General features: G+C 44.2%; 1 protein-coding gene across 1 annotated transcript in view; it reads left to right on the forward strand.

Annotated features, from left to right (window-relative positions):
• Positions 1–20,605, forward strand: part of LOC126035262 (leucine-rich repeat and fibronectin type III domain-containing protein 1-like protein) — a 56,947-nt gene extending 36,342 nt beyond the window's left edge. The window contains exon 3 of the mRNA XM_049793638.1: positions 19,720–20,605. Coding sequence (XP_049649595.1) covers positions 19,720–20,230 — 511 coding nt within the window. The 3' untranslated portion in view covers positions 20,231–20,605. The remainder of the gene's footprint in view (positions 1–19,719) is intronic.
• Positions 20,606–22,546: the final 1,941 nt, after the last annotated feature.

A 22,546-nucleotide genomic window follows, 5' to 3' on the forward strand; every position in this document is an offset into this window, starting at 1 on the left:
CACAGCTACGAGCTAGAAAGGAAGCAGGAGGACTCAGGGTAAGCAAGGGTCTCTTAAGAGGGGGTGGGAGGATGCCTTGTTGGGATCTGACAGGGATGGTGAGGAGCCGGCTGGAAGATGAAGCCTCATTTAATTGTCAGCTGTGAGAACATTTGTGACATTGCTGTTTGAGAGAAGTGCAAAGTTGCGAAATGAAGGGAAATGTGAAGTGGAGATGTCTCGATAGCTGTGACTGGGGTTTCTAAAGGGATTTTATTCAATTCTCCCACTAGAAAGTGAAATGAAGCAAGCAAAGTGAGAAGCAGCTAGAGCTGGTGGGTGCATCGCAGGCACGGCCAGTAGTTTAAGAGAGGAGTTTAATGGGATTTTTCATCCTTTGCCATAACAGCTGCTCAGACGACTTGGCAGCCTTCATACAGTTGCAGCAATTCATTCTTGATGAGTTTTAAACTTCCCAAAGTCTCTAAAAATAAATGAGTGACTAGCATGGTAACTTGTTAATAAATCTATAGACTTGAATACTGCTGCTGATGAATGGCCTCGTTCCTAAAGAAGAAATGGGGAAGAATACTATATTTCCATGCCCCTTTCTTGGCCCAGATTCCTGTTAACCAAAAGGCTCAGGTTGGTAACAAAACCATAAAATACTTGATGCTTCAAATCACAGAGCAGTGATTTCAAATAATACAATGTAATAGACTGTAGTATGAGTGTCTCAAAGATGAAAATGGGTGCATTCTCATTCAGTTCCCACAGTGAGTAATCATCAAATATAGATCCTTAAAGGAAGTTTTGTGCTAAAGTGAGAGGAATGGTAATTGGGCAGCAATTCTGCATTTGCAGTTATCTGAACAACTGCTACTTCAAGTTATGCTATAGATGTTGGAGTTTTTTAAGGTGAGCGCGTTAATCTGCACTGGAGAAACAGGAGCCCCCCAATTTGTTTGCTGATCCTTTGCATGGTCAAGATGCGTCTCGGACTCCCCGTTTCTGGTAAGATATACAAACACCTCTTTCACGGAGTCAGTCTGTTGATATATGAAGATGTAAATAGATGTGCAGTAGCATACCCAGCAGTGGCCATGCTTCAGTGCTGCCAAAGGAGTTTTACAGAAGGTGAAAAGCTTCCTTCTACCTAGAGGACACTGTGTAATTTATTTCTGGCAGGCAATAGCTTGCTGCCTGGAAAAAAATTATTAAGCGGTGCAGGATGCATCAGAAACCTGTCGCTTCTGTCAAGTTGGGTGGTACCATGAGAAGAGCAGTTGCTATGGCAACTTTGCTTTATCTTGCGAATTTAAGTTGCTCCTTTGACTCCTTTATTTTTCCTCACCTTTCCATTTCCTTCTCCCTCTGGATAGGTAAGTGTGGGTAAGTGCATGTTCATCTGTGCCCGTGCTAGGAGCCTATGGAGGTGAAGGGAGGGAGACGATATTCTTCCTAATTTTCCCTTTGGACTGCAAACAAATTATCCATTGGTGTATGTGAGAATAACATACCTGCCCAGCACATGGTTACACTGCCTGTGTACACTTGCACATAAGTGCACCATAATTGCTCCTTGTTGTTGCCAGTTTGGGAGATTCACAACACATGGCCACACAGCGATTTTCCCAGTGGTGAATGTGGAAAGGAAAATAGGAGTTGTGCTTCTGACTCCGTCAGTTACTGTTGCCTCAGGTGAGTCACTTAACTCCTCTCTTTCTGTGAAATGGAAACTATCACACTGACCCATCTCTTGGGACAGGGGTTAGCAAAACTGAAAGCAGACATTAGCTATGGAGAAAGAAAATTGCATCAGAGTGAAGCATCTGGCAAGATGAGTAGCAACAATCCAGAATTGGTAAATTAAGGTGCAGGTAGCAATTTGTGGAAAGCATCAGTATTGAAAGTAAGAGCCTTGTTTGTTTTCAGAAGAAAGGTCAGAAACTGTTGTTGTACAGCCATGTATAGAGTGAATCAAGAATCGTAATAGCCACTTTGTGCAGCTTTTCCTTCTCCAAGATATAAACGAATCTGTATTCTTTAAACAGCTTACAGTCTTGATGCTGATTACAGTTCCTGCGCAATTTGGACTTCACAATGCTATAATTTTGTTTAACTGTCATTGCTCAAGTGTCCTGCCCAGGTTTCTAGTGCTAGTTTTGGGGAAGAGATATCAGCAGAACTGACCTTTCGATACTAAAATAGTAGTGATGAATATTATACAAGCTTTAGAAAGCAATAATTAGAATCATAGAATCATTTAGGCTGGAAAAAACCTTCAAGATCATCAAGTCCAACCATTAACCATGCCCACTAAATTAATCTGGGAGAGAAGCCATGCTATTTTATTGCTGCTTTGTCATGATGCACACACGTGTTTGTGTGTACGTATAGATGAAAATGCTCCTCTTCTGTATGCTGGTAGAGTTCATATGTATCTTTATGAAGATGACTCCTTGCGTTAGGTTATGGGATAAAAGGCTCATCTCCACGGGACCCTGGGCCACCTCTCTCTTGTAGCCTTGCTTGGTGTGCAAGAGAGAAGTGGGGCAGCAACTGATGCTCAAAATGCCCTGAAGGGAACTGCTGGTGCTTCCTCAAATGGCCAGCAAATTAAAAAAAAAAAAAAAAAAGAAAGTGATTTTGTATTTCTGAGCTAGGCTGGATAAACAATTTTTACCGCAGTTGATATAAGCAGCAGATTACTAATGCTTCATAACAATCTGATTGATGTCCTAGTCAATTAGAAGCTGGATCTCATAACATCAAAGGCAACAGTCTCCAAAGCATTGAATTTAATCTTTAATAGCTAGTGATCATCTAACTTTAATTAGCTGCAACTACATGCTATAAATTAGAAGATGAGTATTTAATAGTGATGCTTCTCTATAGATAATTGAGAGACTATATATTGCATAAAACTGTTGATAATATGTCCTTGTTTTCTCTGTTGAGAAAAAAACTTGGAAATTGAGAGACAGACCACTTTTAAGATGGAATACAAAGTACTGTTGTTTAAAGGGAAGAGCTGTCACTCTTGGGGAAAAGGTGATATATTGCCAGATCAATATAGCAATGATTACATCTGTTGCATGAAAAGCAGTTGGAATCAGCCATGCTACATCTGCTCAAAAATTCTTAAATTAGTTCAGTGTAGTGCAATGGAAAGCCTCAGGACCGTGCTAGATTTCAAAGAGTGAAGTTTGAAAGAGGTTTTATAGCTCCTCATCGGTCAGGCATGTGCCATAAGACTTTGTGTTTCCTTTCTGGGTGCCCTTGACACACTGGACCCTGCACGTGCACCGTAGGGATGAACTCAGGTTTGCAGGGGGTGCAACATGCCTCTCAACCAGTGGAGTTGCTGCACGCGCGTGCAGTAACTGTAGTGATTTTGGAGTACATCAGGATTGCCGTGGTTATCCAGCAAGCCTGCACATGAGCGGTGGCTGTTTGTCAGGAGGAAATCTTGGACAACTGGTCATGTTTGCATTTCTTCACCTAGCCAGCAGTCATTCCTCAAAAAGGAGGATATACCAATGGAAGTCCAGAAATACATGAGCCATCTGACATCTGTAAATATCACGTGACTTGTCACTCTTTGGCTTTAATTTTGGTATCTTTTTTCCTTATCTTGCAACGTAGCAGTTGTCATGGCAGTTTCCAGGCATCTTCAAGGAGTTTCTCCTTGGAAACCTCTTCTTCAGGTTTCCCTTTCTGAGGAAAAACCTTACATTCTCATAGTTGACTGCGTGCTGAATTAATCAGGATTACCCTTACGAAGTTGGTTTCCTCAAACCACAGAGGTCACTTCTCCATTTTCATTCCCCTCTTTCCCATGCCCCCGTGATCTTTATTAACAAGGCTGCCCACCTGATCGCTGCTGGAGCTGTATCATGGTTTATCAAAATAAGACCCTGCAGATGCAAATGATGGATGGTAGTTGTTGCGTTATGGAGAGATCATTCAAACGTGAAATATCACTGTCTTGTTTCCCAAGCATTTAAGATGCTGTGCTTTTTTTGGACGGGGAAAACATCCCTGTTTCCTTTTGTACTGTTGATGCAGAAGTATGGGGTTTTTTAAGAATAGTATGAATAAGAATCAATTGCTGTCATTGCTTCTATCAAAAATTTTGGCATGATTTGTGTGAAAGCTCAATAAATAAGAAACCTGCCATCAATGCTTCATAACTGTCTGTATCTTCTGGTGCGCGGTCATTTCGTTTCCAGACTGTAGCATGAACCATGTGAAAATAATTCTTTTGAAAAATGCAGCCAGCAGCCTGGGTTCAGTAACGGTCTAGGATTTTATGCTGTTTTAGGATGGTGGTAGTGGTTGTTGTTTTTACCTCCACAGATGTCATAGATCATATTTGGGTCTCAGTGGGTGTTTCTGTGAAAAAAAAACCAGACTCTGTACTGATTGCTTTTTAATCCCTTTAATCAGCTGAGTAAATTGGGTGCTCAGGAGTTTGTTGACAGAATCAGTTCAAAAAGACCTCCTGTCACTGGGTCCCTCCCACACGTCAAATTCCCCATCCCTTCCTTTCATCCCGATCCTTCCCTTCCCAATTCAACAGTTGAAATGGCAGAAAAGAAATTCTGTTTTTCAAACCTTCAAAATGGTGGTGTTGGATTAGGGGTTGGCCAAAGTAAAAGTGATTAATTTGAGGCACTCTGGCCACAGTATTACAATTTCCTATGGGCAGCATCATTGATCAACTAGAGTCCAAACAAAAGACTCCATCTTGATTTCAAGCTGCTCAGTTTATTTTGTTGTTGTTGACAACGTTGCTAGGAAATATTTCCAATCTCACAAAATGATGTTTTGTCAGAAGTTTTGTGAGCAGATTTTACAGTTGAGTTTTCACCAAAGGTCTTTACTTGTTACTGGCTGACTACAGATGGCAGGGGAAACACTGGCATGGATTACGGTTTATAGATGTTAATGCTCTTAAACCAGTTACGTTAGCACTCTTCATTTAAATCTGACAGTTACTGTTCTGCTATTGATCCATTTGAAAGATGGTGCTTGCGGGCCAACATGGAGAGTCTGTGACATTAGAGACGTAAGAGAAAAGGTAGTATACTTTCAGCTACAAAAAAAAAAGATTTGATGGAATTGTGTCTAAACACCACAGTTTTGGCAGCTTTTATAGGTAATGGGAAGCGAACTCCTGATGAAACTCTAATGTAAATGAAGAGAGTTTTTCGAGAGAAAACTGATGGGTAGTAATTGTGAAACAACATAATAACATTTCTTGAAGAATTAAAAAAAGATCAAAAAACCCCCAAAAGAATAACCAAGTAAAAGGTTTTTGCATCCCTGGAGATCTGAGAATCTCCTGGCAGACATGGGTTTTGGGTTTCTGTATTGCTATTGTGAAATGTCTTTCATGCAAACTAATTATTTAAGTAAATGACTTTGATTGCTGCAAGCTCTTAGTTTGAGATTGAATAATTCCACTAAGAGGTTGATAAGCTTTACCCCACTTAGAATCACAGCGCTCCTATATTCATATTGCCACACCATCTATGATGCTCCAGATGATGATGGTCGTACAAATTGAACAGGAGTCCGTCGTGGGCCTGTATCTGTGGAAACACAATCATAACCTCGTTCCCAGGTTATTAATGGAAATAGACCTTACCCCTAATTTTGGCTTTAGATAACTTTTACGTTTACCCCACACTGTCTTCCCGTAATCACACTATATTTAATCAAATTATGCTTAACACACTTTTTACCTAATGCAAGTTCTATATACAATAAGGCACGCTGTTCTAAGTCTTCTACAAGCGATAAATCCTTACAATGCCCTAACCAAAAAACCCTCTCTTACGGACTCAATGTCCGCTAGTCCTCTAAAGTGTAATACTCTGTTAGTCAGAATCTGTCGGATCAGTGGCTCCAGCACCCACCGGTGCCAGTTGCCAGTTGCCGTTGGGACGATTCCGGGTCCAGCATCAGTGCGAAGCCATGGCTTGACCCACTTATCTGGGATCCAGCGAAGGCCTCGATCTGTAAGCAAACACATATACCCTCTCCCAGTAAGCTTTACTTCTGCGGGTCCGCACCATTGCCCGGACTCTGGGTCCTTATACATTACCATGATTCCTGTACTTTGTTGCATCCTTTCCACCTGTAAAAGAGCATGATGCACTACCATTGGTGGGTCTTTGTGATCACCTGTCAATCTAAGATAATTTAGCACAAATAAGGCTTTGGCCAATCGCTCCTCTGGGAGTAAGCCCTGGGTTCCCCCCTTTTGTTTTTGCAGCATGCTCTTTTAGGGTTTGGTTGGCTTGTTCAACAATAGCCTGTCCTGTGGGAAGATGTGGAATACCGGTACCGTGGTGAATTCCCCACAAATTACAAAATCGAGCAAATCGTGTAGAACCATAGGCCGGGCCGTTATCCGTCTTAATTTCTTTAGGCACACCCAGCACTGCAAAAGAAGCGTGAAGATGTCGTTCAACATGTAAGGCCTTTTCTCCAGTTTGTGCCGTGGCCCACATAGCAGCAGAATAGGTATCAATATACACATGCACATAACGCTTTGTACCAAACCACATGACATAGGTGACATCCATTTGCCACAACTGCAATGGCAAAAGACCTCGTGGGTTAACCCCACAGCCCAAGCCCAGCCCCTCCTTTTGACAATCGGGGCATGCTTTAACGATACCTTGGGCATCAGTAAGTGGTAAGTCAAATTGCTTTGCTAACATCCTAGCGGGTTGGTGCAAGAACGCATGTGATTGCCGTGCTTTGTTGAAAACAATTCCCTGGAGGAGGCTCCCATGCTGCTGCAACCAATCGGTCAGCTCTGTCATTGCCCCTTTCTCATCTGCACGTGTGCTCGTACCCAAGAGTTCTACCAGAGGGGCCATATCATCATTAGTGATACTGCAAAGATTCCGCACCCACTGGATATCTCCCACAAGCTTCTGGACATCATGCACGGTTAACATTTCTGATGTTGTTTGAACCTTCTGAGGTTTAACATTGCTAGCATCTATGTGTCACCCCAAATACTTCCAAGGTGCTGCCTTTTGCACCTTTTCAGGAGTGATTATTACTCCGCGATGGCTTAAGATGTCCTGCAATTGAGTTAAAATTTCATCCTGTGGCAAGTTCCTTCCCGCTATCAAAATGTCATCCATATAATGATAAATGATTAACTGAGGAAACTGCTTTCTTACAGGCTCTGATGCCCAGGCTACATACACCTGACACATCGTGGGGGAATTGCGCATTCCTTGCGGTAACACGACCCAATGGTATCTCTTATAGGGCTCTGCCTTATTAATCGATGGTACCGAAAAGGCGAACCATTCAGCGTCATCTGGGTGCAAGGGAATGGTGAAAAAACAATCCTTTAGATCTATAATTAACAAATCCCATTCTTCTGGAAGCATAACTGGAGACGGCAAACCTGGCTGCAGGGCTCCCATACTGTGCATGACTGCATTCACAGCTCTGAGATCATGTAACAGTCTCCATTTCCCACTTTTCTTGGGAATGGTAAATATTGATGTATTCCATGGACTAGTAGAAGGAACAACATGTCCCGCTCTCAATTGGTCCTCAACTAACTCTTGTATTCTTAGCAGCCTTTCAGAATTTAGCAGCTACTGATCAATCCAAACAGGGTCATCTGTTTTCCAGCTAATTTTCAGGATTGGCTGCCCCTCAGTGACCGCTCCTAAAAAGGATGGGTCATTAACATTGCCTTCATTTGGCTCAATAAATCACGGCCTATGAGGCCAAACAATTCCTTTGGGGTAGTCATGACATATGGACACGTAACGTGTTCACCGTCGGGGAACACAAATGGGTAATGGGTAGCCGACTTACTAAGGTGGCTTGTGTGCCCCCTATCCCTGCAATACCAAAATTTGGATTGATCAATGGCCATGATGGAGGCCAAATATATCGTGAAATAATCGTAACATCAGCTCCTGCATTGATTGTCATCGGTTTCTTGACGACAACTCCATCAGGCCCTTCCAATTGCACTACCTCTTGTTATGTCCATGGCAAAATATACCTGCGGTTTCCCTGTGGAGCTGAATCTACCATCTCCACGTTGTACTTCACCTGGGTTCGGAACACACGACCTAAATGGAACTAATTGTGCTATTCTGGTACCTTTAGGAATAGAAACAGGAGGGATTAAAACATGAATCATAATTTTCACAGTCCCACAATAATCTGCATCCATAAGCCCTGGGACTACCAGAATTCCTCTTAGAGCTGTTGAAGATCGTCCCATTAAAAATGCACTAAGCCCAAACCCCAATGGTCCCTTTATGTTGCTATCCACCAAGTGTACCCCTGCATCCACCAACGTAATGTCTACTGCGGTTTCCACGTCCACTCCGGAGCTTCCTGCAGTGGCAGATCTGGTAGTTGCGAGGCTGCCTGAGGGCTGGCAGCCCAAACCCCTTGCATTTGTGTCATCGCGCGAGGGGCCTTCGCGCTCAGTGTAAAGTTTCCCTTCTTCCTGCATTCTTGGTATGGTTATCTTTCTTACAACTGTTGCACCGTCTTTTTGTTAGCAGAAACTCTACATTGGCTCTTGATGTGTCCAAGTTTACCGCAATTAAAACACTTGACCACCGAGGGTTTCTTACTGGCTTTATCAATAAGCGGATTCCGTACTGACTCACAGCAGTCTTTAATTTCTCAAGGACTTTCCAGTGAAACGCCTCCCATCTTTTTTGTCCATTATTTTGTATAACAACTGGAAATGCTTGGAGCATAGTCCCTTCCATAAGGGCATTTTTTATTACTCCCCTCCAATGCCTCTCCCTCTCGTCTGCAGCGGCTATTACAGGCGGCTCCGCGTCTATCGCGGGCGCGGATGGCTTCGGCTTCGAGAGGCTGGATGGGTTAAAGGGCGGGGGCGGGGGCGCGGACGGTGCTGCCCGAGGGCCGGCGGCGGCGGCTCTGGCGGCGGCCTCTCCCTGGCCGGCTGACACACGCCGCGGCGGGCGGGCGGGGGAAGAAAGCGGGGCTGGCATACGGCCAAAATTTTCGTTGTCTTGCCTTCTCGGCTCACCCTTTCGGGAGGATGAATATCCCCCCCTCACTTCTGGTTCTTCTGACCGTACTGTCAGTTTTTGTAACTGGTTCACCACCTCCGAGTCTGTCGGCTCCGGACCTGCCGGGCGACAATCGGCCCCCCACAATTCCTCCGCTTCTCCCTGAGTAACAGGCAGGGGGATATCTTCGGCGCCAGCGACCTGGCTGTGTCTGTGCAGGCGTCTTAGCATTAGCAGAAATGGATGCTCGGGGGGGTAGACATAGCTATGTAGAGAATGTCCCCCTAACCGCAGCGGGATAGGCTGACGCGGCAGCCATGGAGGCAGCAGAAGAGGTCACCGCCGCGCAGACAGCGGCGGCTGCCTGCCGGTCCGCCCTCATTGCCTGCAGCACATCTCGAATTACCTTCCAGTGAGCTGCGTATTTGTTTGCCTCCTTTGCCTTACCCCCCTCCCCCCCCGCCGCTAATAGCGTCCCACAGTACCTTGCCTATATTATCCCAGGTCGCTTCTTCAAATGCGACATTTATACTCGGAATAAGTTCTCTCTTCCAAGCCCGTAAAAGCAACCCCTTTATCACAGAATTATCGCATTTCAGTCCTCTCTCAGAGAGAAAATAACGAAGGAGCTTTAGGACTGCTTCCTGCTCTTTGTCCAACCCCATCTCCTTCTCCGACTGCTCACCTGATCAGGGCGAGATTCAAGCTTGCGCACGTCTCCTCATCTTCCCAGCTCAGCTAAAGCTCATGTCGTTCTTCCCAGCTTAGCTGAAGATCATGCCATCCTGCCGGGGCAGCAGGAAAGTCTCGGCCGGCTTCTCCGCTCCCTCGTCGGTTCAGCTGCACCAGAAATTCTCGTAGAGACGATAAAGTGCTGATCTGAGGGTCCCTGTTCGGGCGCCAAATGTTGCGGAGGATCCACAGGGGACATCACACACAGAGCAATGTGATCAAGTGAAGCCCCCTTATTACAACTTTTAGCACAGTTATATACCTTATGCGCTTATGCACACGCCTTATACAATACTCTAATTGGTAAAATACCCCTTTTCACGCAACGCTATCTTATCCTCTATTGGCTGTGCAAGCTTCTTCACGAGGTGTCCAGCAGTTACTTATCTCATTCTTCGGAATCCAGGAGTTGTTTGTCAGGCTCTTCTTATCTTCCTTTTTCTCAGCATACAAGGACACAGCGTCCTTGTCTGCTCCAGCACTTTGTAAACTTATGCTTCGTTCCCAGCAAACGGCTGGATTGCTCACATGCCCTCGCCCAGCCAAGAAATCCTCAACAAGAAACTAAATTCTCCATCTTCTCAGTCGCATCCCTTTGTATGACAAGAAAGAATCTTCTGCATAGTTTCAGTGTAACTTGGTGTTTGAACTGAGGGAGTGTCGTGGTTTAACCCCAGCCAGCAATTAAGCATCACGCAGCCGCTCAGACACTGCCCCCACACCCAGCGGGATGGGGGAGAAAATCGGGAAAAGAAGCAAAACCCGTGGGTTGAGATAAGAACGGTTTAATAGAACAGAAAAGAAGAAACTAATAATGATAATGATAACACTAATAAAATGACAACAGCAATAATGAAAGGATTGGAATGTACAAATGATGTGCAGGGCAATTGCTCACCACCCGCCGACCGACACCCAGCTAGTCCCCGAGCGGTGATTCCCCCCCCACTTCCCAGTTCCTATACTAGATGGGACGTCACATGGTATGGAATACCCCATTGGCCACTTTGGGTCAGCTGCCCTGGCTGTGTCCTGTGCCAACTTCTTGTGCCCCTCCACCTTTCTTGCTGGCTGGGCATGAGAAGCTGAAAAATCCTTGACTATAGTCTAAACACTACTGAGCAACAACTGAAAACATCAGTGTTATCAACATTCTTCGCATACTGAACTCAAAACATAGCAGTGTACCAGCTACTAGGAAGACAATTAACTCTATTCCAGTTGAAACCAGAACAGTATTCACCCCTTATTCTATACCACTGACGTCATGCTTAGTTCCCATGCCTTTACTTACATCCTGATCAATCATCATCACCTTCTCCGTCCCTTTGAGACATATGAACAATGATATATATAGATATGTATATATTTATACACACAGAGAGATATCATTCCTTTAGTTTATGGATCATGTTCATAAAATGTTCATTGAGTTCATTTAGTTCCTGACTGGGCTCCATCTGTCATACCAGTCTGTCTGGTCAGGAGGGATGGTGCAAAGTCCTCTCAGTCAGTAGAGCAGAATTGGGCTTCAATGCAGTGTGACAAGCAGATGACATTTGACGCAGCAGGAGGATGGTGTGCACCGTTGTATTGTTGCATGCTGGAGTCAGTTCTGGTTCCATCACTACTGCACTTTGCTCAGTTTTATCAGTTCTTTCTTGCTTGATCCAAGTGATTCTTACTATAGTACTATGGATATAGCATATAACAATTATAGCAATGATAACATACTGTAGCAGGGTTATATAGCAACTAATATCATACAGTTTAATTCTGGCTATTCTCACCTAAAATCAAATCCCCTTGAGGCACACATCGGACTTCCCCATCTTTTCACATCACCCACCAAGTGCACCCAGGCTCTTGAGCAAAAGCAATCCCACGAATGGGTTTACCTTTGCCTGAGGCAGGAGTAACCCAGACTGTTTTCCCTAACATATTTTTCATGTGCACTACAGGGACTTTATCCCCTTCTACAGTATGTAAAAATTCTGACTGGGCAGGACCACCCTGATTGGCAGATTCTCTGGTGTTGACTAACCAGGTGGCTTAAACAGGTAGTTTTTGCTAAATGTGTATCCCAATGTTTGAAAGTTCCACCCCCCATTGCTCTCAATGTAGTCTTTAACAGTCCATTGTATCACTCAATTTTCCCAGAGGCTGGTGCATGATAGGGGATAGGATACACCCACTCAATGCCATGCTCTTTGGCCCAGGTGTCTATGAGGTTGTTTAGGAAATGAGTCCCATTGTCTGACTCAATTCTTTCTGGGGTGCCATGTCGCCACAAGACCTGCTTCTCAAGGCCCAGGATAGTGTTCCGGGCAGTGGCATGGGGTACAGAATATGTTTCCAGCCATCTGGTGGTTGCTTCCACTACTGTAAGCACATAGCGCTTGCCTTGGCGAGTTTGTGGGAGTGTGATATAGTCAATCTGCCAGGCTTCCCCAAATTTATATTTCAGCCATCGCCCTCCATACCACAGGGGCTTTAACCGCTTGGCTTGCTTAATTGCAGCACATGTTTCAAATTCATGGATAACCTGCGCGATAGTGTCCATGGTCAGGTCCACCCCTCGATCTCGAGCCCATCTATATGTTGCATCTCTTCTCTGATGGCCTGAAGTATCATGGGCCCACTGAGCCATAAATAGCTCACGCTTATGTTGCCAGTCCAGGTCCACCTGAGCCACTTCAATCTTGGCAGCCTGATCCACCTGTTGGTTGTTTCAATGTTCTTCAGTGGCCCAACCCTTGGGTACGTGAACATCTACATGACATACTTTTACAACCAGATTCTCGAGCCAGGACGCAATATCTTGCCAGAGTGCGGCAGGCCAAATGGGTTTACCTCTGCACTGCCAGTTGCTCTGCTTCCATTGCTGTAGCCACCCCCATAGGGCATTTGCCACCATCCATGAGTCAGTATAGAGATAGAGCACTGGCCACTTTTCTCTTTCAGCAATGCCTAACGCTAGCTGGATGGCTTTCACCTTTGCAAACTGACTCAATTCACCTTCTCATTCAGCAGTTTCTGCGACTAGTCGTGTAGGACTCCATACAGCAGCCTTCCAGCTCCGATGTTTTCCCACAACGCAACAGGAGCCGTCAGTGGACAGGGCATATTGCCTCTCATTTTCTGGCAATTTATTATACAGTGGGGCCTCTTCAGCCCGTGTCACCTCCTCCTCTGGCGACATTCCAAAATCTTTGCCTTCTGGCCAGTCCGTGATCACTTCTAAAATTCCTGGGCGACTGGGGTTTCCTATGCGAGCCCGTTGTGTGATCAGTGCGATCCACTTACTCCATGTGGCGCCAGTCGCGTGATGTGTAGAGGAGACCCTCCCTTTGAACATCCAGCCCAGCACTGGCAGTCGGGGTGCTAAGAGGAGCTGTGTCTCAGTACCAACCACTTCTGAGGTGGCTCAAACTCCTTCATACGCTGCCAGTATCTCTTTTTCAGTTGGAGTATAGCGAGCCTCGGACCCTTGATATCCTTGACTCCAGAACCCCAGGGGTCGGCCTCAGGTTTCCCCAGGTGCTTTCTGCCAGAGGCTCCAGGTAGGGCCATTCTCCCCAGCTGCAGTGTAGAGCACATTTTTAACATCTTGTCCTGTCCGGACTGGTCCAAGGGCTACGGCATGAACAATCTCCCATTTAATTTGTTCAAAAGCTTGTTGTTGCTCAGGCCCCCATTTAAAATCATTCTTCTTCCTGGTCACTTCATAGAGAGGGCTTACAATTTGACTGTAATTTGGAATATGCATTCTCCAAAACCCCACGACACCTAAGAAGGCCTGTGTATCCTTTTTATTAGTTAGTGGAGACATAGCTGCTATTTTGTTAATCACGTCCATTGGGATCTGATGACATCCATCTTGCCATTTTATTCCCAAAAACTGGATCTCCTGTGCAGGTCCCTTGACCTTACTTTCCTTTATGGCAAAACCGGCTTTCAGAAGGATTTGGATTATTTTCTTCCCTTTCCCAAGGACTTCTTTTGCCATGTTGCCCCATATGATGATGTCATCAATGTATTGCAGGTGTTCTGGAGCTTCACCTTTTTCCAGTGCAGTCTGGATTAGTCCATGGCAGGTGGTGGGGCTGTGTTTCCACCCCTGGGGAAATCGATTCCAAGTGTACTGGACACCCCTCCAAGTAAAGGCAAATTGTGGACGACACTCTGCTGCCAGAGGGATTGAGAAAAATGCATTAGCAATGTCAATTGTGGCATACCACTTGGCTGCCTTTGACTCTAGTTCGTATTGAAGTTCTAGCATATCTGGAACGGCAGCACTCAGCGGTGGCGTAACTTCATTCAGGCCGCGATAGTCAACTGTTACTCTCCACTCCCCATTAGACTTCCGTACTGGCCATATGGGACTATTAAAGGGTGAGCGAGTCTTGCTGATCACTCCTTGGCTCTCCAGTTGGCAAATCAACTTGTGGATGGGAATCAGAGAGTCTCAGTTGGTGCGATATTGCCGCCGGTGCACTGTTGTGGTAGCAATTGGCATTTGTTGTTCTTCAACCTTCAGCAACCCCACAATCGAAGGGTCTTGAGAGAGACCAGGCAGGGTAGACAGCTGTTCAGTGCCCTCCGTCTCCAAGGCAGCTATACCAAAAGCCCATCGATACCCCTTTGGGTCCTTAAAATACCCCCTCCTGAGATAGTCTATGCCAAGGATACACGGAGCCTCTGGACCAGTCACAATGGGGTGTTTCTGCCATTCATTTCCAGTTAGGCTTTCTTCAGCTTCCAATACAGTTAACTCTTGAGATCCCCCTGTCACACCAGAAATACAAATGGGTTCTGTCCCTTTATAACTTGATGGCATTAGAGTGCACTGTGCGCTGGTGTCTACTAGAGCCTTATACTCCTGTGGGTCTAACGTGCCAGGCCATCAAATCCACACAGTCCAATAGACCCGGTTATCCCTTTCCTCCACCTGGCTGGAGGCAGGGCCCCTCTAATTCTGGTCAGAGTATTCAGTATTCACTTCTCGTAAAATTGGCTCAGAATTCCCTTCAAGAGGATCAGAAAAAAGATCAGCCCTTCTACTCTGTTTGGAAACTGGAGCGGCATTTTTCCTGGTAGAATCCCCTTTTGTGGTGGTTTTTCCTCGCAGTTCATGTACCCGTGCATTTGGACCGAGGTATGTTTTCCGTCCCATTTCCTCATGTCCTCTCCGTGATCACACAGGTAAAACCACAGGACACCTCGTGGTATGTACCTTCTATATTCTTTCTCTTGGGCAGAAGACCGCTCACTCCTAATAGCGGAGACATTGGTCCTGACAGGTGTGGAGGAGGGCATATCCTCTTTGAATTGCTGGAAATCCTCGGACAGCTTCTCCACAGCCAAAATACAGGCTTGTAGGGAGGAGGAGAGATTTTCTTCGTATTGACGCAGTTGGCGAGCCACTTTATCCACTGTCGGTGCCTCTTCGTCTTTCCAGGTCATTATTGCCAGTGAGTTGGCATAGGACGATGGTGCGCTCCTTACAAACTTCTGCCACATGGGTCTTCTGCATGGGACTTTGTCTGGATCTTTGGGTAATTGTGGGTTGTCCGGGTCATAATGAATTGTCTCTAGCATGGCTAATTCCCTCAGATATTGGATACCTCTTTCCTTGGTGGTCCACTTGCTTGATTGACATACAACATCTTCCTTGAAGGGGTACTTTTTCTTCACACTTGACAGGAGTCGCCTCCAGAGGCTGAGGGCTTGTGTCTCTTTCCCAATTGCCTTGTCAATGCCACCTTCCCTTGCAAGCGATCCCAGCTGCTTGGCTTCCCTACCTTCTAATTCCAAGCTATTAGCCCCATTGTCCCAGCATCGGAGGAGCCAGGTGATAATATGCTCACCTATACGGCGGCCAAAATCTTTTCGCATATCCTGCAGCTCACTCAAGGATAGGGACCTGGTTATTACCTCTGGTTCTGCCTCTTCCTCCGGTTCCCGTGATGACCCTGGTTCACCTTCATCCTTCGCTAAGTGAACTGATTTTTTTGTATATTTCTTTTTCTGTACAGGGGCAACTGATACTGGTGCAGGTTGTTCCGTTGGTTCAGTTGCAGTACCGCTCGCTGGGTTTTGGATAACCGCAGCGTCTTTTGCTGGGGTTTGGGTAGCCACAGTGCTCATCGCCAGGGCTACAGTGACCGCAGTGCCTGTTGCCAAGGTTTGGGTGATCACGGTGCTCATTCTTTTGTTGTTAGGTCCAGAGACTTTCTCTTCCCCTTGAGGGTACTGAGTGGTGTCGAACAGGGCTCGATAGGCATGGGCCAGGCCCCAGCACGTTGCAGTGATTTGTATCTCTCTGGAGCTGCTGGGGTGACAGCATACCTTTTCCAAATATTTTACTAGTTCTTCTGGATCCTGCACTTTTTCGGGGGTGAATTTCCAAAACATTGGAGGTGCCCACTTTTCTAGGTACTTGCCCATACTACCCCCCACACCCTGCCACTCATAATTATCCAGCCTTGGGGCACATCTCTGGGTGATCTTCTTAAATAGCTGTTTAACCTTAAACGAGAGCTGAACCACATTCAGGAGCATGCTAATTCCTAGCAGTAGGGCTAGGACCGTGCTGGTCTCAACATCCCAAGAGTATTCACATTTTTCAAAATTCTCAAACATCATTGTAACTGGACTGAAGGACAAAGGAGAGGGAAAGAAAGGTACCCCACCCATAGACTGGTTTTCCATGGAGGAAAGGTAAATGGTATAATTATTAATAGTTTCCCACAGATGGCTCCCGAAGTATAAAGGTGACAATGCTGAGTGCAAATACCGGATTAATCCCACAGCTGATGACTTTTTCATACCATAAACCAGTGTTATACCATACTTCAAAGCGAAAACCTTAATCCACCTCCCAGGGATGATAAGCAGTAGAAGAGGAACTATATACAGCAAGCGAGCTGATACATAACAGAGCTTTAAAAAACAGAGCAACAACTCTAGGAACACATAAATCAACATTATGACCAGCGACTATTAGACCAATATAATGAATGCTTATAACAAATTTGTTTTAAAAAGCTCTGGTCAGGTTTGTTGTTATCTCAACCCTTCGGGCCCCATGTTGGGTGCCAAAATGGACTGTCATGGTTTAACCCCAGCCAGCAAGTAAGCACTACGCAGCTGCTCACTCCCTCCCCCCACACCCAGCGGTATGGGGGAGAAAGTCGGGAAAAGAAGCAATACCTGTGGGTTGACATAAGAACGGTTTAATAGAACAGAAAAGAAGAAACTAATAATGATAATGATAACACTAATAAAATGACAACAGCAATAATGAAAGGATTGGAATGTACAAATGATGCGCAGGGCAATTGCTCGCCAACCGACACCCAGCTATTCCCCGAGCAGTGATTCCCGCCCAACTTCCCAGTTCCTATACTAGATGGGACGTCACATGGTATGGAATACCCCATTGGCCACTTTGGGTCAGCTGCCCTGGTTGTGTCCTGTGCCAACTTCTTGTGCCCCTCCAGCTTTCTCACTGGCTGGGCATGAGAAGCTGAAAAATCCTTGACTTGAGTCTAAACGCTATTGAGCAACAACTGAAAACATCAGCATTATTAACATTCTTCGCATACTGAGCTCAAAACATAGCACCGTACCAGCTACTAGGAAGACAGTTAGCTCTATCCCAGCTGAAACCAGGACAGGGAGGAATGCAGTCCAGTCTGAGCCACGGTGTTCTCATCATATCTGGTCACTGTGAAATGTGGCTGAACAGAAGACTGAAAAGTTAATTAGATATTTGTCTGATAATTGATAATGGTATATGTTTTACAAAGGCAAATGTCAAGCCAACCGAGTGGTGCTCTGCGAAGCCCTAGCCACACCTGAGCATCGAGGGCCACATTCACGTGGTGAGTGTGGGAGAATCACCGGCTACACACTACCAAACGTTGTACCTGGAAAAGCAAAGTATCGATGAATTGCTTTCCGGAGTCCTAGTCCAGTGAGACAACACAACCTCGGTGTTTTCTTTGACATGGTGTAACGTTATGTAATGACACCACTGAAATAATTTGTGGAAGACAGGAAAGAGCAAGGAGCACGATGTACTTTGAGGATTTAGTGGTCAGCCGGTATAGGAGATGTATATCTGCAGAGCAAAAATCACGACAAAGGGCTTGTTCCATAAATTAATGTTTGCAGGGCAGAGAAGGGAGGAGTCTGTTGTTAATGATTGCAACTGGGAGACCTCATTCTGCATTGCCTGCACTCTGAATGAGTAACAGTGGCCATGAGGAATTTCAAGGGCTTGTTCTGCTGGTCTGAAGCAGTTGTTAGCTTTGCACATTTCCTCCTACATTAATGTTGGATTAAATATCTCATTATGTACACACTAGGAGTTGTTTGGGTCTTTCAATTTGACAAATGAATCTTTGTGTAGTTTCCTCTCAAACCCTGTTTTTTCCTGCAGTAAAAATCTCATTACCCTTAAAACCCAGCACGTGGTCACATTCTTTGGAGGTTGTGAAGCTGCTGTTATAAATTAAGGCTGGGGCAATGGTTATGAGTTGTGGTTTGGGAAATTCAAATCAGACATTTGGGGAAAAATATCTACTAGGAGGGTAGTTTAATGCTGGAATGATGCCTAGAGAGCTCATGGAAGGTTTTCAAGTGTTGGCTAGGCAGAAGCATGGTTGACCTGATCTACTGTTTGTGATACTGCTCTGCGTGGGAAGCTGGGCTAGAGATCGCTGGGGGTCTCCTCCTTTAATGTTTCTATGAATCTGTGATGGCACATGTACATCGATAAGGGAGTGATTTGGGTTTTTCATAGTCACAGAAATTCAGTTGTTATAAATGAAGTGGTAGCAGCCATGTGTTTGAATGGTCTTCTGAAGGTGTAGCTCTTCTTTCTTTCCAGTCTAAGCATTGTAGAGTCCTTAGTCCCATGGATGACTACTTGGAAAAGACCATATGACAAGCGGTTAGTCTTCACCACCACCACCTTTGTGGCCAGGAGAAGGCCACATGCCCACCCACTATAAATGGATATAGTTTCACCGATTCCTCTGCAACAGTGCTACTTTACCCCAGTGAGGAATTTGAGCCAAACATATGGAGAGCTGGTCTGCAATGAGATAATGCGATTCGTACGCTCATGACTGGGGTCTGTGGGAATTTGTAACATAGCATATACTCTTCTTTTGGGATCCTTCTCATATTTTGATTTAGTACCAGTGCTACTTTGTGGTAAGGGAATATTTGGAATTGACATAGAACAATCTCAATGGTAGGGTTGCATCAAGGTAAGGAATTCAGTAGATGCTGTTATTGGGCTACAGAAGATACCACTTAGTTGCAAGTGCGTATGCTTTGCTCTGATTGTTCTTACCAGTCACCTGATTATGAGACACTGAGCATCACAGAGCTGTTAGAAGATGGAAATAAGGTTAATCTGTAGACCACAGGTTTGATTTTGCCTTTTTCCCTTAATCTTCAAAATGTGCTTCCTGTGTATATAAAATTACTAAAATACATTTTACAGTGTTTAGTTTTATCCTTTTCTGCCATTTAAGTCCTTATGTTGCTTTGGTTCCTTTATGTTTTTTTGAAAAGCTGACCATATTCCATTCTGCATAGGGCATGTTATTCCCTTTTATGCTGAAACTATGGAAATTTAAGATAATGCAGATCAAAACAATAGATCAAGCATGACTTCTCTGGCCATTGGCAAGCATGTGCACTCTAGTCCATGTTTGTTTGAAATAGCCAAGGTAAAGATATTGCCATCACTAAAATCTGTATCTTCCATATCTACTGAGAAACCTAGGGAATGCTAGATTTTTGCTGCTTGGTCCAGTTGCCATGCTCATCTTCTGCTCTGTTATTTTCCTCAAAGTGGCATTGATAGTCAAAAGAGCTCTCCTTAGGCTCAATCAACTTGGATGTTTACTGTACTCATTTTCTCTTCCAGGATGATTCCAGCTGCTAGTAAATCCATCTTCTTGACTGATCTGGTTGCAGGACGCGAGTACAACCTCTGTGTTCTTGCTGTATATGATGACAGATTGATATCTTTGACCGCAACCAGAGTGATCGGATGCGTGCAGTTTACAACCCAGGAAGAATACAAACAGTGCCGATCCCTTCACGCGCAGTTTCTTGGAGGAACCATGATCATCATTATTGGGGGTATCATTGTGGCTTCAGTTCTTGTTTTCATCTTCATCCTCCTCATGAAATATAAAGTCTACAACAACCACCACAAAAATAAAACTACTAAAGTTAATAATGTCTGCTCTCAAACCAATGGAAGCCAAAGTGGCTCGATGGCTCAATCCACTTCTAAACTTGCAGAGAGGTGGGAAAGTTTGCACCAGGAATGCTCGGGCTCTTCCATCAAAGGAAAAACTGTTGTAGATTTGGATTGTGAAAAAGTGACTCCAACCAACACAACCTTTTTAACAACTGATCCGTTATCTTAATGGCCATTTGATGGAACAGGACACACCAAGGTGGTATTGCTTGAAACATTGTGAGTGGTTGTATTTTAAGCTTCACTACTATTGTCTATTTTTAAGATCAGATGGTTTAAAAAATATTTTCTTAATCTGTATACAGTTCTTGCATTCTTAACTATTTTGTTTCAATGTATTAAATATAAGTGTGTGATTTACAAGATTTTTTTACTGGTTCTTTTATAGCATATACCTCTGGTATCAAGGCAGCAGCATAGCTAAATTCTACTAGGTTTGACTTTGGTGAAATGCACTATTTTTTCATTTGGTTACCAACCAGCAGCAAAATTGTACTCTCAGGATCCTCAGACTTCCTTTCTCATGGCAGAGTCACTTAGCAGCTTAAACTACTCATCTCTTCAAGGAATGATTTGTTCTAAGAAGTTACTAGTTTCTCAATACTGAGTTATTTTTGCCATAGGTATGTTGTATGTGTGCTGCTCACAAAAGAAGTAAAATTAGCAGAAGTTGCCCACAGGAGAAAAAAATATATATATATACTCTTAAAAAAAGGAGACAGAAAATTGAAGTTCTTTAAGTACTTTAGCATATTCTCTCAATTATTCAGTTGCACAGAAATACAAACTCATATTGTTTTCTTTGTAACAGCTGTTATCTGTTGAGACTGTGCCTTTGAGAAACCTCCTCTTGTTCTTGGTAGTCAGATTTACCTTTGTTTGGGCAGGAAGATGGCCTGGTTTTGTCCTTTCTAAATTGTAAAACTTCACAAACCGATTGAAATTAGATGTGTTTCACTGTGCACATTTTTGCTATGCTGAAAACCATGCCATAATCTCCCCCTCTGAAAGCATACTGGTAAAGATATTTTTTTTCTTTTTTGTTGGTAAAGTTGTTGATTGAGGACCCACAGATTAAAGCTTCTGTGTCCTGAGGCACATTGCACTATCTCACTGTGACACTGCATCTTCAGATGGCTTTTATATCAGTCTCTTATTTCTGTAATAATGCATGAAGTGTAATGTAAGTGGCTGATAGATGAATTATGTGAATGTGTCTGGTCAAGTAATTTTAACACATCATATTGAATAATGAAATGTTCCTTTTGTTTCAAGGGATACTGTCAGATCAAGGTGGGCCCGAAGTTTAGGTTTTGAAATAACTTTTACAAAGCCTACGAGGAGCCGGTGACCTCAACTAAACAAAATGTCCCCTCTGCCATCCTCATTGGTTGGTGTTTTATATTTTTTTTTTGCATTGTTTTGATATTTGGCTTTGAAAGCAAAACAAGAGAAAACACGAATACCTTTTATTTATTAAACCTCAAGAAATGGAATGTGAAAGCAATTGACAGGAGAGGCTTGAAGCTGAGGGACTGGCTTCTGTCTTTTAAGGTGATTGTGTCACAACTTGGCAATTAACAGAAAGAGAAGTATTTTTCCTAAGATTGTCCCTTTAACAGACTCAAAATATTTCTCCTGTTTGGATATGAAAGAATGGACCAAGAAAAGTTACCTGGCAGACAGCCAAAGGCTGTTTAACTACACGGCAATTAAGTACTATCTTTTAATAGAGTTAGTCTTGCAAACTGCTGAAGTACAAGGCATTTTTTGATGTTTCTGTGATGCACAGATTTGCTGAGGCCTATGTTCTATTTTGATACTCAACCATAAATGGAGGGAAAAGTAATTTGAAGGGATTCTGTTATCAGGCATATTTGTGACAGTGAGGTAAGACTATGCAGCTACACTCATGTTAGTTCTCTTTAAAAGAAAAAGCTATATGTGCAACTGTGCAAATGGATGCTTCTTGTTATGGAGATGATGACTGTGTCCATGCTTTCCTGGATTTTCCTCTGGATTCTGTCTGCCTTCCAGGGCTGCAGACTCATCACTGGCACTCCTAAGGTACAACCTCCTGAACCTGCCCATGGTCACTGATTTGAAATGCTCTTGTAATCCCCACCTCTTCCAGCAAGCAAATTTAACTCATCTTTGGCCAGACACAAAATTCAATGCTGGAATTTGAACATGGTTTTCTTAATTACTGCAGCCTGATTGCTATGAGTATCATGAGTGGCTCAACCCACCTGTACATTAAATCTGTTTATTGGTAATATCCTGCTATTTTCTGCCGTGCCCTTTTATTTGGTTCCTACTTGTTAAATATGAAAATGCTGCATGGCTGAGCAGCATCAGGTGGGGTTCAGGGACTGTATCTGGAAATGGTCTATTTTGACACTTCATAGCATGTATGTACCTAACATGGGTATCACAGCAGCCAAGCCTACCCCTTTTGCTGGCCCTTGGACCACAGGCAGAGACG

This window comes from Accipiter gentilis, chromosome W (genome assembly GCF_929443795.1).
Source record: "Accipiter gentilis chromosome W, bAccGen1.1, whole genome shotgun sequence".
Taxonomy (NCBI): domain Eukaryota; kingdom Metazoa; phylum Chordata; class Aves; order Accipitriformes; family Accipitridae; genus Astur; species Astur gentilis.